Genomic DNA, 25,550 nt, shown 5'->3' with positions numbered 1-25,550 from the left:
CCATATGGTTTAAGAATCAACAATCATGGGGCACTCCACCTTCAACTGTGGACTACAGACCACACTTGTTTTATCAGACCTACCCAGTGTTTCCCATGACCCACAATCCAAGTATGGGCTCATTAGCGGGTCACCAGGTCAGGTCGATGAATCAAGGAGTCACAATCCCAATCTGTGGATTCCAGGTCCTCCCCTAGAGACAAGTCAAAGTCACCAAGACCTTATGCAATCACAGTTCTATGGCTCATAGGGGTATCTCTCACACATGCATACGTTTCACCCTAAAAAATGGATTTCTGACTTTCTCGAACGATTTATCGATATGCATGCCGTGTTATTGTACATGGATGAAATATTGACCCTTGTCTCTATAGGCCACCATCACACACAAGGGTCACACAGTCCCTCAACTCACGCATCGGGCATATTATCCAACCTCATCAAAAGCTAACCCATTAGAGCCCTTTTCGGTTTGTTCTTTATGCCCAAGTAACATGGGTTTTTCCCAACCGACTGGCCTAGATCGTCAAGCACAATACGGTATCTGCAAACATCATTTGCTTAATATGATCCACGAGAGACCACACTCCCACTGAGTTCATGTTCTACTATATCATTTCATTTTACAAACACTCATAAAACCTTTAAAGGCCACATAAACCCAACATATATAACCTACCCATTTCGTATAAAAAACATAACGGGGCGTGTTGGTAAGTTGGCCACTCTTTGTATTCCCTTTTACACAAAGTCTTAGGCTGCATTCCCCCCATGGTACTTCTTGGAACTGCCCTTTTTTGACTTCTTAAAACAAATCTGATTTTGAAAAAATAATTAACCACAATGTTTGGGAGGGGATTTGAACTTCCCCCACACTGGTGTGGGCATCCTACCAAGAAGTTGTTTGCTCGCTTTTGACTCAAATGGACATATAATATGTGTAATCAATGTTCACAGGGGTGTTCAGCCCACTCGGGTGAAACTCGCCTTGCCTGAGGCCAAGTAACTCAGCCACGTCCTACTTGGAATGTCATTGCTATAAGCTTTGATTAGTTTAGGAAGTTCGAGGTTGATGCACTTCTTTGGTCAAAGTTAACATAACCAAGCTTTCAAAGCATGGGATAGAGCAACAACTAATCCAGCTGCTATCATTGGAATGTAGCTCCAAAAGCCTTATGTTTCCATAATGTGGTCACAACCTTCAACCCTTGTGATATGGAGGCTGCTGCATAGAAGACCCGCAACAATTGCACACTAGCTTCAAAAAAATGCAGAACATGCAACCGTACAAAGAAGCTAAAGAGGAAACTACACAGCCAATAATCAAAAAGAAAGGACCACTAAGTGGGGCCTCATAATTTCAGAAAGAGTGTTTGGGCCAAAATAAGAGAAGTGGAGCAAGAAAAAACCAAGGACCTTCATCTCTCTCCCACAATCACCAAGCTTCATGAAATCCATTTTCTTCCCTATGATTTAAATGAAAACAACTCTTCCATGTGAAATGTAAATATCCTTATGACAAATAAATGCACAATTAATTCATGAGATAAATTTCTTTTGCAATTGAGGGCCACAACCAACATAGAGAAACCACAGACTACTTTGATTCCTTTTCAACAAGCTGCTTCTTAAGACCCTTGAGAGCAGAAACAACTTCAGGATCTAGATTGTGCTGCAGCAGTTTCCCCTGAACTGAGGTTGAGCTGTCCAGAAAACACATTAGTACAAAACACACAGAGCTTTACAGGCTGAACACAAAAAGGGAGCAGTAGTCTTCTAACTTGTAAATGTAATGTAGATACAAACTCATGAGAGGACAATCTATATTGGGTGGTATGTAGTTGTAATTTTCAGGCTTACCAGTAGGATTTAAGAGAACAGGCCTACACAATTAGAGGACCACAATAATCTTAACAAGCAGTGCCACAAAGCGAGAGTTTTCTTTTTAAGCGAGTTTTCACCTGCCAAAGATGATCCCATCAGAAAAAAAACTTTCATATCTAACCACTATTCTAGAGTGTGTATAGCATCAAATAAGGAAAACACTACAAAGTGCATCTTTTTAGTATAAAACTTGATCAAACCTTTGTTCCTGAAGTAGCTGTTCAAAGTCCTTTTGGGAAGCCTTTATCTACAAGATAGGCAAGACATAAGAATTTGAAAAAGAAACCTAATCAAAGTCACGTGTAAAAATATCTAGGAAAATAGTTGTCAGTCCAAAGCATTAGAGAAAACAAGAAGTGGCATAAAATTTCATAAAACACCAGAAAACAATGCCCTCCCTCCCTCCCCCTCCCTCCCCCCCCCCTCCCCTCTCTCTCCCTCCGCCCCTCTCTCTCTCTCTCTCTCTCTCTCTCTCTCTCTCATATATATATATATATATATATATATATATATATATACACACACACACACACACACATACTGGGTGTTTGGTGCGAAGCCCAGAAGCTACAGTATATTGAGCCACCTTATATATAAACCACCAGTTATTAGGGATAAGGGCATTCCTATACAACTCCATTTGCCCTTATCCTAAGTAGAGCAGTTTGCCCTTATCCTAAGTAGAACAGTTTGCCCTTATCCAAACATGAGACCTAAGCACACTGCTAGGTCACTTCCTTCGAATACAGGTAGTCAAATTCAGCAAAGGAAATGCACCCTAGATCACTCAAAAGAAACCGGGAAGAATGCCACTAGACCCATCGAATGGCCTACTGAAATCAATTCTAGTCTACAGCCAGATACAGGGCCTATCCAGCTCATAGGAAGCAGAGATTTGTCCATAAGCTTATTGTTACTCAAATAGATATAATAACATCTTAAGCAACATTGGTCATTTATGCACCCCCTGGATACATCACATATGGAAGCAATGGGTCAATTTATTTTACCTTAAATATACATAGACATTTAAGTGTTGTATGGATGTGTCATGCTGGACTCGGCAAAATATACATAGGTGAATCGTATTCTTCATATCCAAGTCAGACACATTCTCGTATCGGTGTCCTTGTAACATAGTTTATCCCAATCCACCAAAAAAAGAAAACATAGTTTATCCCACATTACTGCATTCAAGACCCCCTTGATGAGAAAAATCTCTATAGGAAATGTAAACAAAATTAGAAAAAAATAAGGTGTTTTCACATAATTGCTAACTTCATTCTGCATTCGAGTAATAGATTCCCCCCATGAGTATGCGTAGACTTCCCCCATACCCTCGTCTATAGACTCTATTTTGGCTAAGCCCCGCTGTACACTGGGTTTACATATTTGAAGTAGCATAACAATATTTATCTGCCATTAGCTAGCATCCCTTCACTCCATGCTATTACCTTCCATCTCCTCAAGAAAGATTACTCGAAACAGCATGGATGTATAATAAGTTGCCAACCAACAGGACCTGAGATGCAAAATCTTTAGAATTGCATGTACACGAATGGAACACATTGAAGTGTTGTGAGACCATGGACGATCAGATTTGTGTGCATAATTTGCTTCAAAGAGTAACTCTTTCTTTGCAATTTTTCTTTTGGTTTGTATTTGAAAATTTTTCTTAAGTTACACACTTTGCATCTCCACTAGTGAGAGACAAAGCTGTCAATGATCTAAGCATCAACTTCAACTAACCTGCCCCTATTTTCCTCCCAATAAAACCAAGGTAACTTCACCTTGAACAGTTATATATCTGATTGACCAAGAACACCAGCATTTTAGATTCCGGGCAACCATCATAATCATATGCATTAAACCAGAATAGTTCCAAATATAGCATGACGTATATGACTCCTACATAGTATTGCAACCTTAAAAACAAGAATAAATTCCAAAAACTTCAATCCAGAGAAAGAATAAAGCTGAATGGAAAACAAATTCCCAGTTTGGAGATCAAGCCACTGTACAACAAAATAAGAGATACGGAATAAGCCTCACCTCTGAAATCAATGCCTTGCAACTCCACACAAAAGCTCCCTGAAGGAAGCTACAAGTCAATATATAGATTTCACCAAGCGATGTCCAAATAGTAAACATTATGACAGAAGGTAATTCTATAGATATTGTAAGAGCATCACTAGCATGTAAACGATGGTGCACCCATATGGACATTAGATAAAAGGACAACTCCATCAAATATTAAAACATAGGTCTAACAGAATGCAATGAAGGATGCGTACAAAATGAGGCTTGAATCTTTTTTGTGCAGGAGCTTCTTTATTTTCAAGGGGAATTCAAATACAATTAGGAATTCTTATTCTAAGTGGGAGTCATAGTCCAAGTGGGAATCTAAATCCAAATGGGATTCCTTATAGAATTTGGACTTCTGCACAAATATGAATCAAGAACTGAAAAATAAAATCAATAAAACTGGGAGGACTTACTAAACCTTTGCCTAGGTCAGCCCTTTAGGATTTAGCACACTCCACACCCGATTATGAAACCAATGGCGCACTTGATCCTTAGGCCCTGTTGAATCCTCTAAAATTGGGAAGCACCTCTAGAATGCCCATCACAAAGCTATGCGGTTGAGAGCATGGGCTACTACAAGTAGGGTTCTTTAGACCCTTTTACAACCTTTGGGCATGCCACTATGTAGCACCTCCCACAACCAACATTGGGACTGAGCGTGCCCCCCCTCTATATCTTAGGTAGTGAGTGCCACCCCTAGGTCTCTATAGGGGGAGGAGGGGGGTGCCACCTAGAAAGAGAGAGAGAAAGAGAGAAGGAATATGGTGTGGAGGAGAGCGAGAGAGAAAAGGGTAGAGAGAGAGAGGTCTAAGAAAACAGGTGAAGAGCATTGGGCAAGACCACTCTTATATAAGCCGTAATGGCCCTAGGGTATTCCACCTAGATTAGGATTTAGTTTTGACCAAAAGATTTCCTGATAATCTATGAGGTGAGAAAGAAACAAATCAAAGCCATCCATCCCCGAAATCAATCATCATGATTTAGGAAGGAATATAGGAACCTTATCCCTGAATCTTTGATCCATTTCCACTTCGAGTCCATCTAGGATCAGACCAATCAAATATCATCTTCTATTTTGGCCAGAATTTTTTCTCTCACAAAGATATTGTAGTAATTCAAAGTCAAAGACTCTAGGTCCATTTTCAAAGTTATAAGAATATTTACTAAAACACAAAATATTTTAACATGACCTCTTCCAAAGATTTTTGCAATATTTTCTCAAACAATAAAATATTTTCCAAATCCGAAAGGATTCCCCAACATATCTCCCAACTTACTGGGATAAGTAGGATGTGAGGCCTTTTGGGCCCCACATCCCACACCCACATGGGTCCCTCATGTCTGTGGGGGTTGGGCCCTTGGCGTGCCACCCCCCCCCCCCCCCTTCCTCCCATATGGGTCCCATTCCATAAAACCACTTTCAATTTTCAGAAAATTACAAAAATACCCTTTTAGGTTTTTTTTTTTTTTTAAAATAATCTATAAAAATATCCAAAAATCATAGGAACATAAACGAATTTGATAATAATATTTCTAAAGTTCTTAAAAAAATTTAAAACATTCAAATATACATCTAGAAGTGGATTGGTACCAATGGGTCAAGAAAGTGACTGTCATGGGACTCCACCCATGCTAGAACCAAGATCCACAACTGCCTTCTCAAACCAATCCAACAGTCATGCGCTGGGGTTTGGCCGTCCTTTTTACAAACCTGCAACTGTATACAGGAGACCATGAAGCTCTCATGGCCTACAAACCACCGTTGGGTATATCGCCGACTTTAACAAGGAATGACCCTATAGGAAACCCTCAACAGTAATGCCTATGCCCAAGGGAAAAGGGTTTTGGACATGACCCAGGCCATAGACCGCCTAATTTTTACTATATTTACATGCTCTCATGGGTTTTAAAGGCAAACCCCAACAGCAACATCATTACTTTCCCCCATCACTATCTGAAGATCAACATTTCCACCCACCTCCACCTGAATACAGAAAATACCATTACGAATCTGTCCAATCTCTCAGTCTCAAGAACTCCAAGGAAACTACTTTGGCCTCGAGAACACGAAGGTTGCACTACTGAGGTGAGATAAGTGTCCATTACCATTAGAGTAAGCAATGAAATGACCTAAAAGACCAGTGAACTCCTTAGAGCAACTGAAGTAGGCGAATTATGTGAACATTTAGGGTCTGGAGAACTTCAGCGCCTGTTATGTGCAGAGCCAGCAAACAAGGAGTTGTTGATTATCTGAGTTCAGAAATGGAAGCCTCTAGAACTCTGAGGTGGGGGCGATGAAGATTTGGGGTTCTTGGCTCTTATTGTCTCGATGGTGTGCCAAAAGCTGTGCTTCCTTTGTTCCTCTGAAAAGAGTGGGCTTAAGATCTCTGCAGGCCCCTTTAATGTGTGGACCTATGAGGTCTGTGCAAACTGGCAAAGGCATGTGGGAATATGGCGAAGATAGATTGAAAAACAACTGCAGGTGAGAACCTAGATACAGGGATGTTTCAAGTGGATCTTAAAGACAATACTGCCATTCCAAAAGAAGGAACTATAATTGCAAACAACATGGGATTCTGGTTGTCCATTTCAGAAGAAGATCAAGCCCTGATGGAGGCCTCTGCGGAGACTCAGTAATGCGTTCACTGTGGTGCATCCTATAGGAGAGATATTTTTTATAAATGAATGATGGAGATGGATGGAGGCTGAACAGTAATTGGAAGTCGTTCAAATCGAGGGAGGAGGAAAATCAGCAAAGGACCTTAGGAGAAAGAAAGCTAGAATGCAGAAGAGAATCACTGCTTGGAGAAGAGCTGAGCCGACAGATGACTGGACATCCAGAAGTCACGTGGCAAAAGGCAAAGGGATTTGGGTCAGAAAGAAGGGACACATTGACAAGAAAATATCAGTGTCTGGGAATTTCAATTTCAATCTCAATCACCCTTATGAACAGAATTCTGAATATGATGAACAAGGTGCAAGCACCTGTGATTTGTGGGTGGGTTCAAGCCATGCCACAAGATAAGTTACTCTACAATAGCAAGAGCAAGGGTATCGAATGATCATTTAACTCCACCAACAAATGGGACCCTCTAGATCATAGAACAAAAGGAAGATTATGATCTGATGACAGAAGCCTCCCTGATCAAGCACTATCATGGCAGTGCAACCATCAACAGAGCAAGATGACAAATCATTGACCCAAAAACTAGACCATTACTTGCATTTGAAGATTAAGGAAAATCTAGCACAAAGCAGAACTCCACTATGCACAAACAACTTAGTGGGAATTCCATAACATGTATAAAATCCATTTGATAATAATTATCTTTTTTACTTCTGAGAGAATATAATAACAATTATCTTCATATACACAATTTCGATAATTTTAACAAATAAAAAGTTTTGGAAGCAAGACATTATGAAGAAGTTTATAACAGACGAACATGCCCTAGAGAGGACATACAGCTCCATATGCTGCATGCTGTTGACAGTGATCCGACGTCACAACCCAAACTTTGGGGCAGCCATCCTCCTTCAAAGCTACTACCTGTAAAATATAAATATATGAGCATGAAGCAATCCAGGTATCTGCAAACTAGGTCACCGAAAGACATGAAAGCACTATAAGACATCAGCATTATGCATGTAAGCAAAAAGCGGATCTTTTAAATGATTGATTATGATTTAATAGCAGAAATTCCAATTAAAGAGATGTACAAGCCACGTTATGAGGAAAATAATTTACACTTTTATGTCTACAGTCCTGTAACATTCAATATTTCAGAGGTGGGAAGGGGGACCAACATATGATCTGAGAATCTGTCCTTTATCTACATATGCGTTTGATGTGATATGTGCAACTCACAAATGTATAATCACCTTAAAAATGTAGGTTGCTCTGCAAAGTATGATATTTATACTAAGACAAACTTGTTGTGAACCTCAATCAACAAGCTTGCATTATAAATCATCATCATCATCAGAGCCTTTTCCCAACTATTTGGGTTGGCTACATAAATCCTAGTCTGTCATTCTGTTGTATCAAGGGTCATACCCTCAATGAGGCCGTAAGTCCCCATATCTTTTCTCACCACTCCCAACTATGTCATTTTGGGCCTACCCCTTGTCCTTTTTGAGCCTTTCACTTGAACTAACTCGCACCTCCTACCAAGTGTTGTAATGGGTCTCCGCTGCATATAGCCAACCCACCTAAGTCTACTTTCTCCTATCTTATCGCCTATTGGAGCTACACCTAAATTCTTCAAAATATATTTATTTCTAATTCTATCCATTTTTGTCTTGCCACTCATCCATCTCAACATCCGCAATTTAGCTACACTCATCCTATAGGTATGTTATTTCTTGGCCGCCCAACATTCTGCCCCATAAAGCAAAGTTAGTCTCATAGTTGTCTTATAGAACTTGCCCTCCAGCTTCATTGGTATGCGAGGTCATATAAAACTTTGGTTGTACAACTCACTTTGCCCACTCAGCTCACATCTTCCTCAATCTCTCCATTTTTCTGGATTATCAATCCAAGATATCGAAAGTGCGCTCTTTTTGGTATTTCTCTTTGTCTTAGTTCGGCTAATTTTAAAATATTTAGATTCTAGAGCATCCCTCCAAAGTTTTAACTTTGTGTTAACGTCGATATGGGTCTCATCAATCAAACCTATGTTGTCCACAAAAAACATATACCATGTTACCTCAATTGTAGGTGCCTAGTTAAATCGTCCATAACTAAGATAAAAGAGGTATAGGCTCAACGTTGACCCCCTAATGTATACCTATTGTCAACGAGCTTGCACTATAAATGGATATATTTATATCCAATAATGTGAGTGCAAATCCCAACTTTGCCATGGCCAGTCCCAAGCCGGTCTTGCCAGTCCCAAGCCTAGATACTGGAGGGTTGCGATAGATAAGTTAGCCAGAGTAAACATTGCCACGTCTTTTCATGAATTCTAAAGATCTAACTGAGGCTATGACTCTTGATAAAGCACAAAAGGCAGAACACAACTCATGCAGCCAACCCCAAATAGTTTGGATAACACTCAAATGGTAATGATGATGACGAATATGAGTGCAAATCCCGATTTGATAGGCTAATATGGTCAAAATGTGTCTTTTTCAAACCTTCAGTTTTTCAAAAGGCTTATTTTTCTCAATTAAACCTGTATGTCAGCGTAAACTAGCCAAGATATCCCCTTATGAGGTTCAGGACTTCAAGAGTTTTCTCATAACACCATACACATCAAGGTTGGAACCCAACCTATCAAGTGAATCTTAAAAAATGAGGTTTTCCTAACCATCAAAGAGCACCAGTACACCATCACACAAGTCAGGTAGACCCATCTACCAATCTTTACTCTGGACATGAACAATGACACCACCATAGTGAATTCCAAAAATACATGGGAATATGCAAGCCTTCTTCCCATTAAGCATCCTAAATCCCCATAATATGCTCTGGAATTCAAAACCATTATTTACACAACCGAATCCCAGCTACTGTAAGATAGAATCCCTTCAAATGCAAGCTCCAATCAATCACCATTCTATTTTAGGCGTCTTATGCTGTGCAGAAGTTTTATTTGGGGATAGAAATCCTTAAAATCTTAGAAGTTCTTAAAAGCATAGTTTCTGAAAATTTTGAAATCCACACCTGTTGCTCAATAGTTTCAAACAAATCAAGTGTGCGCATAAATTGGGCCTTTTAGGGAATAAAAAAGAGTTTCCTCCTCCTACTATCACCCACAAGAAAAGATAACCTCAAGGACATGATATACATATCCACATAATGTATGCATCCTTACACTTGTTCCAAAGACCAACTATATGGAATCTTCAAGCATTGTGATGCAATCACCAGCAATGACAAAGAAACTCAAAATCTGCGCACAACTACAAGTTTGAAGGACTCTCCAGGATTTGACAAAGGTATTCACATTCCAGAATATCCAGTCCAAGCATTCACATAACCTTGGTTTATAGTTCATTTCAGTTGGGTTTAGTTTCACATTTGCATAAGGGGTGTTGATAGTCATTCCTCCCATGAGGTTTCTATGCCAGAAACTCCCCATACCCTATTTGAGAAGTGGTGCTTGTGATAATTAAGTATAGAAGCAACTATAGTTCTTGAGTTAGACACGTTCCTCAACCTCATAAGAGTATTAATTTAGCTGCCCCATTGATTTTCTGCACATTTTAAACACTCTGGTGACTCACTCCTACTGGATGAACTTTAGATTTTATGAGAAATCAAGGACTCCCGTTACATGAATCATGTGTCATTGGTTTAAGGTGGGAGTTAGTGAAATTTTCTCATGCTAGGGGGAGCTGTTCATTATCACAGGGTTGTAGAATATTCTGGCCTACTAGCTACTTAAAGAATGTCGAGAATACAAATATTGAGTTTGAGGGGCTGTTCATCATCAGAGGGTTGCATTAAAATGAATATATCTATATCAACATCGGTGGTTGTCTTTCATTTGTAACAAACAATTGAGGAGTAGACCTTTAAATGTTTGATTTTTAAAAGATGAAGGGTTAGGATTTAATATTGATTAGGGTTTATTAAGGAGTAAGTTAGGTTTTAGGGTTTTCTTCTATACATATGTAAGTTTTGGATCTTGTGAAAAGATCTTTTTTGGGTGAACTCCCTTGCACACCTTAAGATAGGGTGTATTCTCTCACTCTTTATTTTATTTCCTTTCCGCTCTTCCCTACATTAGTTTGTATTAGAGCTTCATAAGATCCATCCATCACAAGGCCGCCAAAGCCCGCTCTTTTGATCGATGATAAATTGTCACAAATTATGGAGGTTGTGAATTAACAAATTCAAGAAAACACAAATCAAGCTATGGAGGATATTTGAACCCAGATCAGCGAGCTTTAATAATAGATCGATGAACTTTGACGAGACCAAAGAAATAAATAAGTGGTTGCAACACTTATCTGACATCAAAACTCACCCAAGGATGAACCAAGCTCCAAGATTGACTCCAGGGGCCTATATTACATAGAAAGGGACAAGTTTGTCTCTTTATGACACAGTTGCGAATGCCGAAATGTGAACCCCAAAAAAATGTCATCTAGACATGATACCTGTGTACAATATATGGGTGTAAATGCACTACAATTTATATGTTATAACAATGGTAGGCATCACAAAAAGGATTAAATTAAAATAGTAAATAAATAATTGTTATTTTGTGAAACAGAATTTTATTCGTCAATCCTCTGGTCCAATCCAAGGTTGCATCATAACATCAAAAAAAGCTAAAAGCTATTAAATTGATTATAAATTCAAAATAAAAATAATTTTTTTTTTCTTATTCTAAACTATTTTTTGTTTAGAAAAAACGATGGCATTTTCAAAATTGATTTATATAAATATGGACATTTATTTAAAATTGACTTATCTAAATTAGGTTTTCAAAGTTGACTTATATAAACATGGACAATTTTCCCTATTTAAAAACTCAAGGAGTAGAATTGAAATTTTAACTTTTAAACGATTAAGAGTTAGGATTTAATATTGATTTTAGTTTCTTAGGGAACAAGTAGGGTTTTAGGGTTTTCTTCTATAAATACGTAAGTGTTGGACACCAAAAAGGAGAATCGAAGAAAATTTTGTTTCAAGTCTTGTGATGTTGGGGTCAACTCCCTTACACACCTTGAAAGAGGGTATATTCTCTCACCCTTAATTTCTATTTTGTTTTTCTGGTTTGTTTATTTTCTTTCCCCTCTTCCCTATATCAATCTTTTAAAGGTTGCCTAGAACACCATAACAACATCTGGAAAAGGGTTTGTATCCACATCTCTTCAATTAGCAAGTTCCTTCTCGCTTAGGTAATTGTTCGTTTCATCATCAAATACCTCATTACACAAAGTAACTTTGGCTAGTGTTTCAGCAACAATTTCCTCTCTATTTGGAAACTTCTATTTGGGAAGCTATGAGACATTTCATTCAATGTAAATAAGAACATTTTAATTGTGATAAACACCCTAAGATGAAGGAGAAAATTAGATCATGACAAACAGCTTAGCTCTTATACAGTGATACCAAGAAATATGAAACATATGCATATAGTACATCATTTAAATATCAACTCACTCTTAACTGTTGAGTAGCTAGCAGAAAATTCACGCTCACAACGAGCACCCCGTGCACAATCAGAAACACAAAAATAAAATCACGACGCATCTGAGATCATGCACACATGCGCACCATAGTTGTCAGTTGTGGGTGTGCTCCCGGAAGCAGGAGCGGGCTCGAGTTCGTGGAACCGTGGATTGTTGGAAGCTCCTTGTGGTTGGGATCGTCGACAGTACGATCCTATATCAAGGGAGCGAGATCCTTGTCACAGGGAAGCGCGATTCCATGGGGAAGGAATCACAATAGTATGTTTTAAGAGATCAGGAATGATGTGTGGGTTCACAGTACCATTGGGCACAAAACTGAATCATTACATATGAATCAGTGCCAAATAGAGAAAAAATATATCCATTGTGTCGTACATTTGACAACCGCAGTTCGAACCTGCTGGGAATGAGGATCACAGTATAGGGAACTGCGTTCCATCCAAGATTCCTAGCTGGAACTGCGGAATCGAGGTTTCGGAGCGGGTCCGTGGCGTTTCCTGCAAGGTTCCAGCAACTATGATGCACACACCAAATCTAGAGAGAGAAAACTTCAATACGTTAATAAAAATAATACAAAATTAAAAAAAGCTTTCGACTCTCTCTACAATGCTTCTCTCTCCTTCTCTATCTTGTTCTCTCTCTTAGCTTCATGTTTACCCTTCACTAATACCTCATGCCTATGGTCACCTAGGACTCATGCTGCTAAAGCTCTCACCAAAAAGACCCAAGCTAATGCCTCCAATACCTCTCATGCTAACGACTTCTACCAAGGACTTTCACATTACTCCTTCATGTTAACACACGTCAATTGCCTTCTTACATGTAACTATCAAGTTTTAAAAAGATGGATCAGTGACCTGGATCAGCCACCCCAAAAATTGTGTCGGATCGATGGATCGGTGGATCGACGACCCGGATCGGAGAATAGGCTGAATCAGCAACATCTGGCATTAAACAATTTTCAAAAAAACACTAGAATTTCTTAAAAATTTCAGTGTTTCTAAGTTTTTCAAAAAACTAATGATATTACATAATTTTTTTATTATTTTATGAAAATATATAAATATTGAGAACCTATGTCATGTCATAGTGCTTGTTGTCCATTAAATTCACTCCACAGTTAACAATTCATCTTCTCTATCTCAATTATCTAAATGGATAAAAAAATATGTGTCAATAAAAACCCAATTCGACATTGAAATTATTTCTCGTGCCATCTGAATCAATTCAAATTTTTTCAAATATATGAAAAATATAATCCCATGAAATTTAATTAAAACTGATTTTGTAAGAAGCTTCCTCATATTTTTCAAAAATAAAGGGTATCAAAAACATTAAAGGGATGCAAATAGTTTGCTTCTGTAAGAAATTTCATTTTAAATAGTTTTTAAATGATTTCATATGAAGTTTGATTTTAATCCCATTTAAAAATCAAAAGTTCTTAATAGTCAAACTTATTTTTCCCTTTTTCTAACATTACCTATTCCTCTTTTCCGCATTACCAAATCTCTCGACATTTTTTTCACCCAATTTTCTCTCTCTCTCTCTCTCTCTCTCTCTCACACACACACACACACACACACACACATTAATCCCACATCGCTCAATGGCAAAGGGTCACAGGATGCTGCCATCAATAAAAGGGGGTGAGGAGCAGCATGCCAGCCCGTCTTTTACCAAAATAAGTATTAAAAAATGTTGGGCTGGCAAGCCGATTCATTAACCGAACCGAGCCGGACCACTGACATGACTGGCGGTTCTCTCTAGTCGATTCGAGGGGGGGGGGAACGGCTGGTTCCCGATATCTGTCAAGAACCAGATTGGTCCTACTGATAACCGATCCGAATCAGCGATTTTTAAAACCTTGGTAACCATAATGGATAAATAGCATATACCTAAACCTTACCATTTTTCCCAAGATTAACATCAACCATATATGTCTTCTTTTACCACTTTAACAAAGCCTAATCACCTTGGTAGACCATCGACTTAAAACTTACCTTGTGAGACTCAAAGCTTTATCCTAACCGACTACATGCCTATCTTAATTAGGACTTTTATTTTATCTTACAAAAAACAAAATACCCAAAAAAATCCATTTTTCCAAGTTGATCCTGATGACCAACATCGTCCAATCTTTTTGCGCGGCTTTTGCCACTCCAGCTGGCCTGGCCTCTCCGGCATGTGCGAGAGTCAGTGATGACTCTCAACACTAATCTCCCTTTCTCCTCTCAATGAGTTACTGCTCTCCTTGGCCTCCCTGAGGACATGGTTGAAGGACACAACATATAAATTGCATTTCACCAATAGTGATGCATGAAAGTGTTGAGAGCAACCAACATCCTCATAAGAACAGTTACGCACCCCAGATGAATAGTGATAGCAGAAGTCATAATGTTCAGTATTATTTGTTTTCCAAAAGACATTGTCTGGACTTAAGATACCCCGTGGAGTCTTGCCCTATCAACTTGGCTTGGGACTGGTCTTTGGCCAAACCCTATGCTGAGTCCATGCTTTTCAGATTAGTTTGCAGATAGCTCATAACTCATCTCATTGGATGAATCCAAAATGCAAGGTTATTGCAATAAAGAGAACACCAATTACTGCTTTAGATTCTTAAAATTGATGTGAGCATTACTAACCACAAGATATTTGGCCTACTTTCATGATTAAGACCAATGCAATGGGATTAGATATATGTCAAATAGTATGTCATCAGCATATAATATGATATTCGAATAAGCCATAAAACAGAGAGACTCATGGATCATCCAACAAATCAGCATTAGGTTACCTCTTTCTCAATCCATGCATCAGCACAACTATCACCTGTAAAAATCACATCAATCCTGGAATAAAAAGGATATAAGACTAAGCATGAAAGTATTATTGATAAAATAAATCTAATGATTACATATAGGGATTGTATACAATGAGACCATTTACCTTTAATACAAGGTGGTCACAATTCCTTACAACCATTTGAGGTGAAATTTGATAGCTTGGATGTCGTACAAAGTTCGAGAAAATTTCCTTTGAAGTTTGAGCTTGGTCAATGGAATAATTGCAGCCACCCAATTTCACATTCAATGGTCAAGATTATTGTGACCACCTTGTGTTAAAGGTAAATGGTCTCATTCTGTACTTTCCCTTACATATTATAGTGAAGCAAGTCCTAAGATGAACATATATAGGAAGATAGCACTGGCAAGCCCGATATGATGCAAATTTATCCACAAGAACATTAAACGAATGACGACATATCTATGGCTCTAACACTTCATTCATGTTACATTAATTATTCATCCAAAACAAGGTAGAAGTGCAACGAATATTGCTAATTTTGGAAGAGAAAAAGAGAAATAGCTACTTAAACTAAAACAAAAAGGATATATTCAAAGAGAAGAAATCAGACAAGAGCATGAGAGATGAACTTTCATCGGGGATAGTAAGGACAAGAACTTGAAGTGTGCAAAATACAAATATAAGTTCTACCATGTCATGGTAATACAAAAATAGCAGCCCATTATGGGACAATACATATGACAATAATAACCCTCAAGCAGACATACATAGGGAAACGATCAGGTGAGCCGCGGCTCCTTACATCTGATCAGAGATCAGATGGACGAGATAAAGTAGAATACCCACCGAAGTGGGAGCAGTGGACCTGAATCGATCATGTCCATCCAATTGTTTATGTTATGAACAGGATGCTCCATACACACAATCGTGGAACAATCTCCAACAAACCACCTCAAACTAAAACAAAGAGGTCAATCATTATTTGTTGTCTTTTTAATCATTAAAAATAAAAAGGTTCCCAAAGGTCCCATGAATCACTTGGATGAACTAAGAAATATTAGCCAAAATTGAACTATGAATAGTTAGCAACAAGAAAAATCAAATTAATCAAGATTGACGTGAAACATAATTTGTTATTATAAGTTGAAGAGGAAACTAGAAATCCAATAAGATATCCATGATCTTACCCTGCAAAGTTTTCCTTGTGGGTCGGCAAGCTTGACATCATGGCATCAAAGACCACCACCACTTTTACCTCTATAAAAAGATTTTTACCACAAATATAGCATAAGGCCACTACACAGAGGCTACAGGTAAAGAACAATATTATTGATCAAAACTCACTATAAATAAGATTCATGATCTATGCAGAAACACTGTAAGAAAGCCCCACCCTCAACAAAATGAAGAGGGACAAATTGAAAATATCACGTCTAAATATATTTTCGACTGATACTGCAAAAATTCTAAATCTAGCTCATGACTTACATTTCGGTTGGCTGTACAAGACACATGCAGTCATACACCAGAGACAAGAGCATACACTGGAGACTACATGTGTCTCTTTATAAGTTTCGATGAGCAGACTTTTTTCCAAGGAAAAGCACAAGCCTATTCCATGAAAGCAATACATCAAGTTATCCTTCTCTCTAATTTGATAGGCAATATTCTCTCTAATTAGATGGGAAAAGGCTTTGACGATGATGATGACATGTCAATTCAATTCTCTAACGACCTCAGACACCATTAGGTTTTGTTCTCTATATCCAGAATCCAGGTTCATAACTTCATATTCCCCAATACTTAAAGAGAAAGGTTAGGCTGATAGCTAGATACGTGGAAAGACAGACAATCATTCATGGATGCAGAGATAGTTCATATACTTTTTACAGTAAACTGGTTTTGGAGTCCCAAACTTGAACAAGCACCAACCTTTTATGGGAACTAAGAAAAGCAAGCGATTTTTGAAAGCTTGAACTGTCAACGAAAGAGAGAACGAGATGGTCAAAAAGCAGCAGTCAATAGTTTGTGTACAATTACATGGAAGTCATAGATTATATTGATGATTCATTGATAAGATGAAATGAAATAAGAAGTGCTGTGATAAGAACCACAAGTGCACTGCAGCTTTGATTGACAAACTCCAAAAGGGTAACACCATGAACGAATAGAGCCTTTTTTTCAGTTGAGTAAGAAATAACCTTTCATCAAACTGAATGTTATTAATTCATCAATGAGCTTTTGGCGGGCGATATCAAGTCTTCCTCCTGCAAAGTGCTTCTTCAGCTTTGCCCAGTACCCACATACATTGTAACCATCAACAAGCAGAACGGGAACAGCCGTATCCAATCCCTGGTTCGTACTGCACAATAGAACCAACACCAGGATGTATTAATGTTGTTTGGTAGTGACTCCAAAGGGTAAGAATCAGAAATCCTTCGCTATAGGTAACTCAAGATAAACACAACTTACTAGTATAGTGCCGTAGTGGGGTCTTGATAAAGCTCCTTGTCATCCGGAAGCTCCTCTTTCTGTACTTTCTTTTTGCGATAACTGGTTGCAGGTTTCGGTGTATTTGACTTTTGTCGCTGAAATTCCTATTGGACATTTACCAAACCAAAGGTAACGAAGCATTGAAAATGCCAAAAAAAAAAAAACAGCAACGAATGAACTAAGCCCAGATGCAATATAGAGAACCACTAATAATTTACCTTCCAAATCCTTAAAAACTGCAGGTTTTGTTTCACATTTGATGTTATCCTTGGGGCTCTCTGTTCAGAATCCTGAAAATCCAGAGCTTCATCAGTAAGTTTACTAAATATCTCTTCTGAAGCACAGGACAAATAAAAACTTAATATTACCAGGATTTCCCACGGGATTTCTCCTTAGAATATGCATGGTAATTTCACTAGTTTACAGGCATAAAGTCAAAAGTGCTAAACCCTATCGTTTATCCATAAATTATCAAATTCATATCATGAAGCCAAGGATAAAATAAATGACAGTATAAGGAGTACCTTAACATTTTGACACATTATACATTTGTAAAAACAAACGAAACATTAGGGAAACATGTGCTTCTCTATCTAACAAGGACATCAGAGCAGAGAAAAACTTCTAATTCTCTTGATAAATCCATGGAGTAACTCAGACTAGTTCGCATTTCCAAAAATGATAATTCAGCATCATTGAATGACATTTCTGTTCCGAAAAATCTCAATTTCCAAACAAGCAATGGCAACTCAGAATCAACAAAAGATATGACAACAAAGGAAGGGCCTCTAGGCCAACGCGTTTAGAGTGGCGGGTGCTAGGACACGCCACCTAGAGTTCTTTTCCTACCAAGGTCTCAAATTAACATTCACAAGGAAATACAAAAGATAGTGCAACAAGCAGGGGCTACTGAGAACTCCAGTAATATGAGACACCAGAGGCTGCAGAATCTTCACTTAAAATGAGATGAACTACACTAAATCAACCTACCCAACAAAAAAAAAGTCAACAAAACTGTGCGGTAAACCCAAAGTAGTGCATCATTCAAGAACCCTCCCCAACTATTTGCAAGCTGCCAAATTACAGTAACAAAATTAGGCACAACATGGTGAAAAAAAATAAAAGAATGAGGTACCTTTGAGGGGTGGTGGGGCTTCTTGTTCCTTGGTGCTGCTGCTACTGTGATGGAAGTGGAAGAAGAAGGAGAGGAGAGAGAGAAGAGGGTAAAGGTTGGCATGTCATATACAAAACGGAGAAAGAGAGAGCTCCGCCCCTCCTCATTTTCCCTCGGGCGCGCGCCAAATGGGCAATGCAATGCTTGGCGTATAGGCAGTGGTAGCTAATACTAGTGCTTACTGTTTACCGTTTTTGTCTTTAAATCCATTGTCGACATCGACATGATCCACAGGAGGTGGTGGTGTGTGTGTGGTGCAGCGCTCGTCGCCACGTCAAACCTGACCTGTGGTCAAGATTCAATAATTCTATCATGGATCAAGTTAGGCCCTGCAACTAAAATCCGCATCCGGAAAGCAAGCACTTTGGGCACTCAAACACCGGCGATAAAATTTGGCGGATTTTTTAAGATACATTATTTTGTAATATACATTATTTTAAAAACTTGAAATCCTAATTTTGTAAAACAATTTTAATGTTTAAGTTGAGATGCTCCATTTCAAGATTTTTCAACACTTAAATTACAATTTTTAATGAGCGATGAGGTGAGACTTTATTTATTTTAATATGATTACAGCCCTACCATCTTATTTTATTATTGGAGTTGCTTACCACGCTTTTTCTCCTTTGGTTGAATCCGAATTTGAAAGGTTCAAAGATATCGAATGTTTGCTATTAAATACACCTCAACAAACTCTCTCCCTTCAAACCCACATCTTCCTCTTTTTCTCTACAAGGCATTTTAGAAAAAAACAATAAAATCAAAGTGGTTGTTTTGAAATACACTTAAACACTTTTCGATCCAAAAATACTAATAATAGATTATTTCTACAATATTGTTTTCTTTACCATATGCCCCCAATCGACTTTCAAGCTTTTTCTTTTATTATTATTATTAAAATATTGTGTCAAATGAGGTATTCCCTTGTGTCAGTTGAGACATGAAAATGTTAAAATAAAGGCTTAGATTTCATGGGAAAGAATAAATGATCACCTCAAAACCTACTGTAAATTATAATTTCGGCATCGGAAACTTTCAAATCAATCCATATCAACATTGATCATTATAGTTGCACAAAACATATAGGATTCTAAACCCTAAACATAATGTATATTGTTGCACATTATCTGGACTATCCACGTTTAAGTGTTCACAGATCTGTACTATTTTTTTTAACTACAAATTTTATGAGTGGCAGTAAAATAGATTTTAGAGCCGACATAGAGATTTTTTATACCCTAAGTGTTTTTTGGAAGAGGTTTTGAGGTGAAACCTTACTTTTTTTCATAAGACTATGGCCGTATACAAACTGCATCTAAAACAAAAATGGATCCTACAAATGGAGTGTTTGACTATCTTAAAAAATAAACTTAAATTCGGCCAGGAACTCCAAAACTTTGTCATGTGACCAGGTATGGGAGTATTTTCATAGTAATTGGTCTTTGACCGGTTAGCATAAAATTACTCTCTACGCGAAAATCCTTCCCAAGAAGTAATCTCACACGAACCAAATGTACGCTGAATGAAAATCCAATGCCGGACAGCTTTTGTTTTAGATATAGAATGTTTTAACAAAAGAAAATGCATACCTTCTTTTTTGTGGTGGTTGTTTATTTTATTTTTTTTGCCCGACGGGTTCTATGAAATTTTGCCTTTAGAAAATGAGAACGGTCGATCGAACAGGACAACTGTATTTTAAAAGAAAAAAATGGTAAAGCGAGATTCAACCCATTTTTTTCAAAAAAATAGAGAACTGAGCTGAATAAATCAAAATTGAAAGGGAAAAAGATATCCCCTCTCAATAATTGTAATTCAAAATTGACCCCATTGGGACTCTGCCGGCATTTGTAATGCAGTCAACTTTTCTAGATAATTCTTGATTCGGGACTGCTTACTTCATCTATTGTCTTACCCTTGAGGTTGACTCCCAGACACCATCAGGTGACCTTTGTGTTCTTTAGGGCTTTGGGTAGTTGTCCCAAAGGATTTCTGGTTTCCATATGGTTTTCTCGATCCACATAGGGGTCGTCCCAAACACAAATTGTGCAAGTAATAATGCTTTAGTTAAACCCAACTATCAAACGTGTTAAAAAAAAAAAAAGAGGCGCATGGGATTAAAGGAAAGATTTACTTTGATGAAAATATATAATTGTAGAGTCCTCGATAAGTCTTCACTCTAGAACTAGGAATCCCGAATACCGGGATCTTACAAAACATCATGTATATAGTTGGCTAAATGTGAAATAGATAACTATAAACATAAATCAAGTGTAATAAATAAAGCAAAACCAAAACGACACCACAATGATGCACGATTTACGTGTTTTATCCTGTAGAGCTATGTGCACTGTCTCGCCAAGTAGAAATCCCCTATTACAATGAAAATTATAATTTTAGGTTATAAGATATTTACATCTCTCTAAATATTTATAAAAATCCTCACCAATCTTTCATTCTAAACTTGTTTTCTTGTCCAAACAACATTGTCAATTACCTTCATCTTTCCTACAGCTACATCTCTACCAAAAACTCGAATCTTGAGAGCAACGAAGATTTTCTTTCTCTATAAGTGGAAGTGTAACTAACCCACAACACCTATAGGAAAACCGCCTCTCTTTATGAGATCATGTTTCTATCTCTTGGAGACCAATTTCCTTATTGGATATCCCTTCTTATAAACCTTAAATAGGGTGACCCTTAAAAGATGAATATTATGTTTTCTTTCACCTCCTTTTATGGAGATCCCTTGGGCTTCTTTATTACTCCTAAATAAAGCTCATTTTATTTTTACCACAATACCTTCAATCTTTTGAAGAAAATATCGGTATTGGTGATTTTGCCTATTACCAAATCCAGTAATCTCCATCACGATTAGCAAACTCGTTATAACTGCGCTACCATGTTGGCTATGTGGCCTTTCAAGTCCTTAAAGCCAATAACCTTTCGCTCAATGGGAGCTAGAGAGAGATACCGAATCTGGGTGCACGATGTATTTGAGGCATTGAGAGTAGGCGTCTTGAGAGTGTGAACTCTTCGGGATGTGTGAGGGTTACTTCTTAGCCAGAACTATATTGATTAGAATGACTCATAGTTGATATGATAAACCAGGGCTTGAACAAGCTAATCGAGAATTATAAAATCCGAGTATTTAAAGGAATATTCGCCCTATATAGAATGGTCAGCTCATGAGACATGAACCCGTATCCTGACACGAGACTGTTCCATGCCATGTGTACCCACAGTTGTATGGAGAAGTCATTATTCTATAGTATTATCTAACTTAGAAGAGTTAGTGCACATGTGCTTTGGGAGGACTCATGTATTTGAGCAGTAACATATTCTACAAGAGTGCACCAGTAATCCATCAGTGACAGGAAGTTCCCATTGACATTGATGTTACCAATTATGTATATTTGTCATAGACTGTGGAGCATATGTCCGTTGGGTCGACTTGAGACACCTCTGGAACGTTATTTGGGATAGCCCAATGGAATAATTCGTCTAGTGTTATAAGTTTGAAGATTTAATTTACCTTTGATTCAAATTAACCTAAAATAAATGAGAAAATATTTTATATTGATGATAAAATGTATAATAATATTGAAAAAATCATTTGGATAATTTTTTAGATTTTTAGAAAAAATTTCAAAATTTTTAAAACACCAAAAAATTATTTTTTTGAAATTATTTGGCCAAAATAACGTTTGAGGATAAGCCATGGGGATGCCACGTGGATCCCAAGTGGTCATAAGGATTCTGCGAGGCACCCCACACCCCCTTGGGCGTTGATGTCATGTTGATGTCATTCCCATGTGTGGGGGGCATTGTTGTCTTTTTTTATTTAGTTATATTATGTTTATTTTAAACATTATGTTTTATAATATTGTGATTTAAGTGAATTATTTTGTCACATGGCGTTTTGTTTACACATGTGGTTTATTTGGCATATGTGAAGTTATGAAATTTTGAGAATAATTTGATTTAAATATTAATATCCATATATGATTTAAGGCATGTGTGTGTATCTTATGTAGCACCATCTTATGAGTTTGATCCATGTGAAACTTTAGTGTTGTTGAAATCCTATTGGTGGTGTGATAAGATATTTCATTCACATATATAGATGTCTCATATTACCTTTATGTTCAAGCCTTGTCTTTTATTAACACTCACATATTATTGAAAAACCATGAGCATAAGTATAAACATGAATTTAGACTTAATGAGAAATAAAAGATGAGGCTAGGGGCTTTAAGATAAAATGACTACAACCTAGGTTTTAAGAAGTTAAAGGTATCAAAAGCTCGTCGATCTTGTTGATAAGATATGGATGAGTGGCTTGAAAAAAAGCCTCTCATGTGTCATTGATCTAAGGCATCATCTAGGATCAAGATCAAATCCACATTTATGATCTAAATATAAAAAGAACTTATGAAATCAATTATACCCTAATTTTGAGTTTCACTTCAAAGAGAGAGAGAGCGCCCCCTTGACAAAAAGGTGGCTGCCACAACCCTCTCTTTATATTAACACCCCCATTCTTGTGTTTTTCATTTTTGAATCTTGAGTTGAAACCTTTTGATAAAGTAGTTCCTCATATATGAGATCAAACCCATAATATTGTTTCACCAAGGTATTGATTTTTCTTCATATATTTCATTTTCTATCTCATTTTCATAATCAAAGCTTGTTGTAATTCTTAATTTACAATAAGTTTTTTCATCTTTTGGTCATAAAAACTTGACATTTGAAGAGTTTCAAGGCAATAGTGTAGTTCATATACAGGGTATGAGTAGACTAGATTGCTTACTCAATGATCTTGAGTAGCTTCATTTTGATTTTATTGATCTTATTTTTAGATTTTTGAGAATATACAACTGATGAGATGTTTGAGCATATGAAATAGTCTATTGAGTTCATTTTTTAATATTGAAAAATTTGTATGATCCCTTATGGACCACATGATGTAATTTCACCATAACTTCCGTATTTTATGTAGTATCTCTCTTAAACTTTGAAGGTTTGTTTTGGTACAACATTCCCTCATGATTTGATCCCTATTAAATGAAATAACAGTGATCATTTGCTTTCCATTGGATTGATCTCCTTGAGTTATTATTGTCACTCGTACCTTAGACAATGAGACAAAACTACTAAGTCCTCAACAGGCCATTTTATAAACCGGGCATAAGGGGTTCGAACGATGGATTCTCCCATATATGTTTTAAATGTTAAATTGTTATATTTACAATTATTGAGTGATTCATGATTGGATAAATTGAGTATGTTATATGAATATTGAGATTGTTATTTAATCTTGCGGTATGAGCTTTAATGATATGCTTTATTATTTATGTGATTGAAATATCATTGGATTATTATGATCAAGTGTATGATGTGCATGAGACATTTGTGATATATGATGATGATGAATAATGAAGATGAAATTATCATGTAATTTTGATATAATGAGTACAAAATCATGTAATATGTCGTAGAGATGTATATTTTGAGTATTTGGACATTGTTTTGAGTTTATTTTTTATTTTTTTGAGTAACGGATTTGTACGGGACCTACTAAGGTTGAACTTTTATTATTCAAATGTGCATAAACCATGTTTGTAGGCTAAAATATATGTATTATGATTTTGTATTGAAATGTTAATGTATTTAAATATTTTAGTTTCAATACAATGGAGAAATTTTTTTAAAAAAAGTTTTTTAGCCCAGGGGTCTTATACTACTAACATGCCAACCTTCATTGAATAGAGTTCTTGATTTATTCTCTCTTGCCTCCATTGTGAAGTTTTCACAAATAATTTACCTCCATATTTCTCCATCTCAACTCATGTATCAATGCAACATCGCCATTTATCTTTTCTTCACTAAAAATTTGAAACTATAACCGCATACACACCTTGTGCTCTGATACCGATTCTAGACTCATCGGGAGCCCATTGCATTGTGAGATTATGAATCCCAAATAACAGGATCCCATCTAATATCGCTTACATAGTTGGCTAAATATGAAATAGATCAATTATAATTCGAGTGTAAGAAATAAAATAAAACCACAACTACACCACAGCGACATACCATTTATGTGGCTCACTTTATATGGCTACATCCACAACATCGACAAGTAGAAATCCATTTATAATTTTGAATTACAAGAGGTATACCTCTCTCCAAATATTGACAAACACCATTATCGATCTTTATTTCTAAACTTGCTATCCTTACTCATTTTCATTGTTGCTGCAATTACTACATAAAAAAATGACCTAAAAGCATAGGTGGTCAAAGTGGGAAGGTGCCACTGTATTAAGAACAAGGAAAGGCATAGTTGGCCATGGTGTAAAGTGTTGCAACACGATGTCTTACTTTCCATTCACATTATAGGTAGGGTGTGACAACATTATAACATGATGTCTTGAAGGTATTGCAATATGATGTCTTAAATTCCATTCTTACTACGATTGGATAACCCTTTGCCTTATAGAAAAATACAAGTTAAGGGCATGATTTGTATAAGGTGTCAGCCTTAAACAATCAAAGCAAGGCGCATGTCTAAATCAAGTCGGAAGATGTAATTTTGGTACCAAAAAAGCCTACAATGATTTGAAAATATAATTCAACTCTTAATTTTGAAGTTTAAAACTCAAGAATTGGTGCATAGGAAACAAATATATTTTCAAGTAGACGGTCTAGATAATGTATTATAAGATGCATTATTTTTGAAACTGAAAATTCTCACTTTTTTATATGTATGCATCATACGATGAATTGGAGGGTTTCAATATGAGCCTTATCTCCAAATGTCAATATAACCTTTTTTTTTCTTTTTTTTTAAATAGATTTTGGAGACGCGACTTGTTCTACAGTATCAGTATCAGGTTTGGAAAAAGAATACTAAGATTTAAAATTGGTTGCGGTTTGTATAGAGCCTGTGGGTCTA

The 25,550-nt window shown here is 37.0% G+C and overlaps 1 protein-coding gene and 1 long non-coding RNA gene across 51 annotated transcripts; both read right to left on the bottom strand.

The window, feature by feature from the left end:
• Nucleotides 1-1,444: 1,444 nt before the first annotated feature.
• On the bottom strand, nucleotides 1,445-18,989 carry LOC18427847 (yacP-like NYN domain protein). Of its 50 annotated transcripts, none has more exons than XR_016043871.1 (13): nucleotides 18,554-18,974; nucleotides 17,637-17,708; nucleotides 17,398-17,522; nucleotides 17,127-17,287; nucleotides 16,858-16,902; nucleotides 16,113-16,182; nucleotides 14,915-14,969; nucleotides 10,947-11,079; nucleotides 7,416-7,519; nucleotides 3,937-3,975; nucleotides 2,085-2,131; nucleotides 1,861-1,961; nucleotides 1,445-1,703 (listed from the first exon to the last, which is right to left on the bottom strand). XR_016043871.1 is itself a non-coding variant. In XM_020663311.2 (11 exons), the coding sequence occupies exons 1-11, from the start codon at nucleotides 18,653-18,655 to the stop codon at nucleotides 1,598-1,600; spliced, it is 906 nt and encodes a 301-aa protein (XP_020518970.1). In that variant the 5' UTR covers nucleotides 18,656-18,974; the 3' UTR covers nucleotides 1,445-1,597. The 50 variants fall into 50 exon arrangements, 5 of the variants coding, with proteins under 5 accessions (XP_020518970.1, XP_088707463.1, XP_006836955.1 ...); XR_016043873.1 differs by having other exon boundaries at nucleotides 1,445-1,692; XR_016043870.1 differs by having other exon boundaries at nucleotides 7,436-7,519.
• On the bottom strand, nucleotides 13,586-14,622 carry LOC148779975 (uncharacterized). Its single transcript, XR_016043906.1, has 2 exons — nucleotides 14,485-14,622; nucleotides 13,586-14,380 (listed from the first exon to the last, which is right to left on the bottom strand). It is a non-coding gene; the product is annotated as an uncharacterized LOC148779975 (long non-coding RNA).
• Nucleotides 18,990-25,550: the final 6,561 nt, after the last annotated feature.

Source organism: Amborella trichopoda, chromosome 11 (genome assembly GCF_054954075.1).
Source record: "Amborella trichopoda isolate Santa Cruz 75 chromosome 11, AtrichopodaSantaCruz75HAP2 v2.0, whole genome shotgun sequence".
Taxonomy (NCBI): Eukaryota; Viridiplantae; Streptophyta; class Magnoliopsida; order Amborellales; family Amborellaceae; genus Amborella; species Amborella trichopoda.
This window is presented reverse-complemented; position numbering and strand designations above follow the sequence as displayed.

What these genes read in the sequence shown, in the direction of transcription:
- LOC18427847 (XM_020663311.2), bottom strand. Translation starts at nt 18,655, where the DNA reads ATGCCAACCTTTACCCTCTTCTCTCTCTCCTCTCCTTCTTCTTCCACT. An exon ending in AGCCCCACCACCCCTCAAAG is followed by an intron (nt 17,709 to 18,553) that starts GTACCTCATTCT and finishes CTGGATTTTCAG; the next exon opens with GATTCTGAACAGAGAGCCCC. An exon ending in AGTTTTTAAGGATTTGGAAG is followed by an intron (nt 17,523 to 17,636) that starts GTAAATTATTAG and finishes AATGTCCAATAG; the next exon opens with GAATTTCAGCGACAAAAGTC.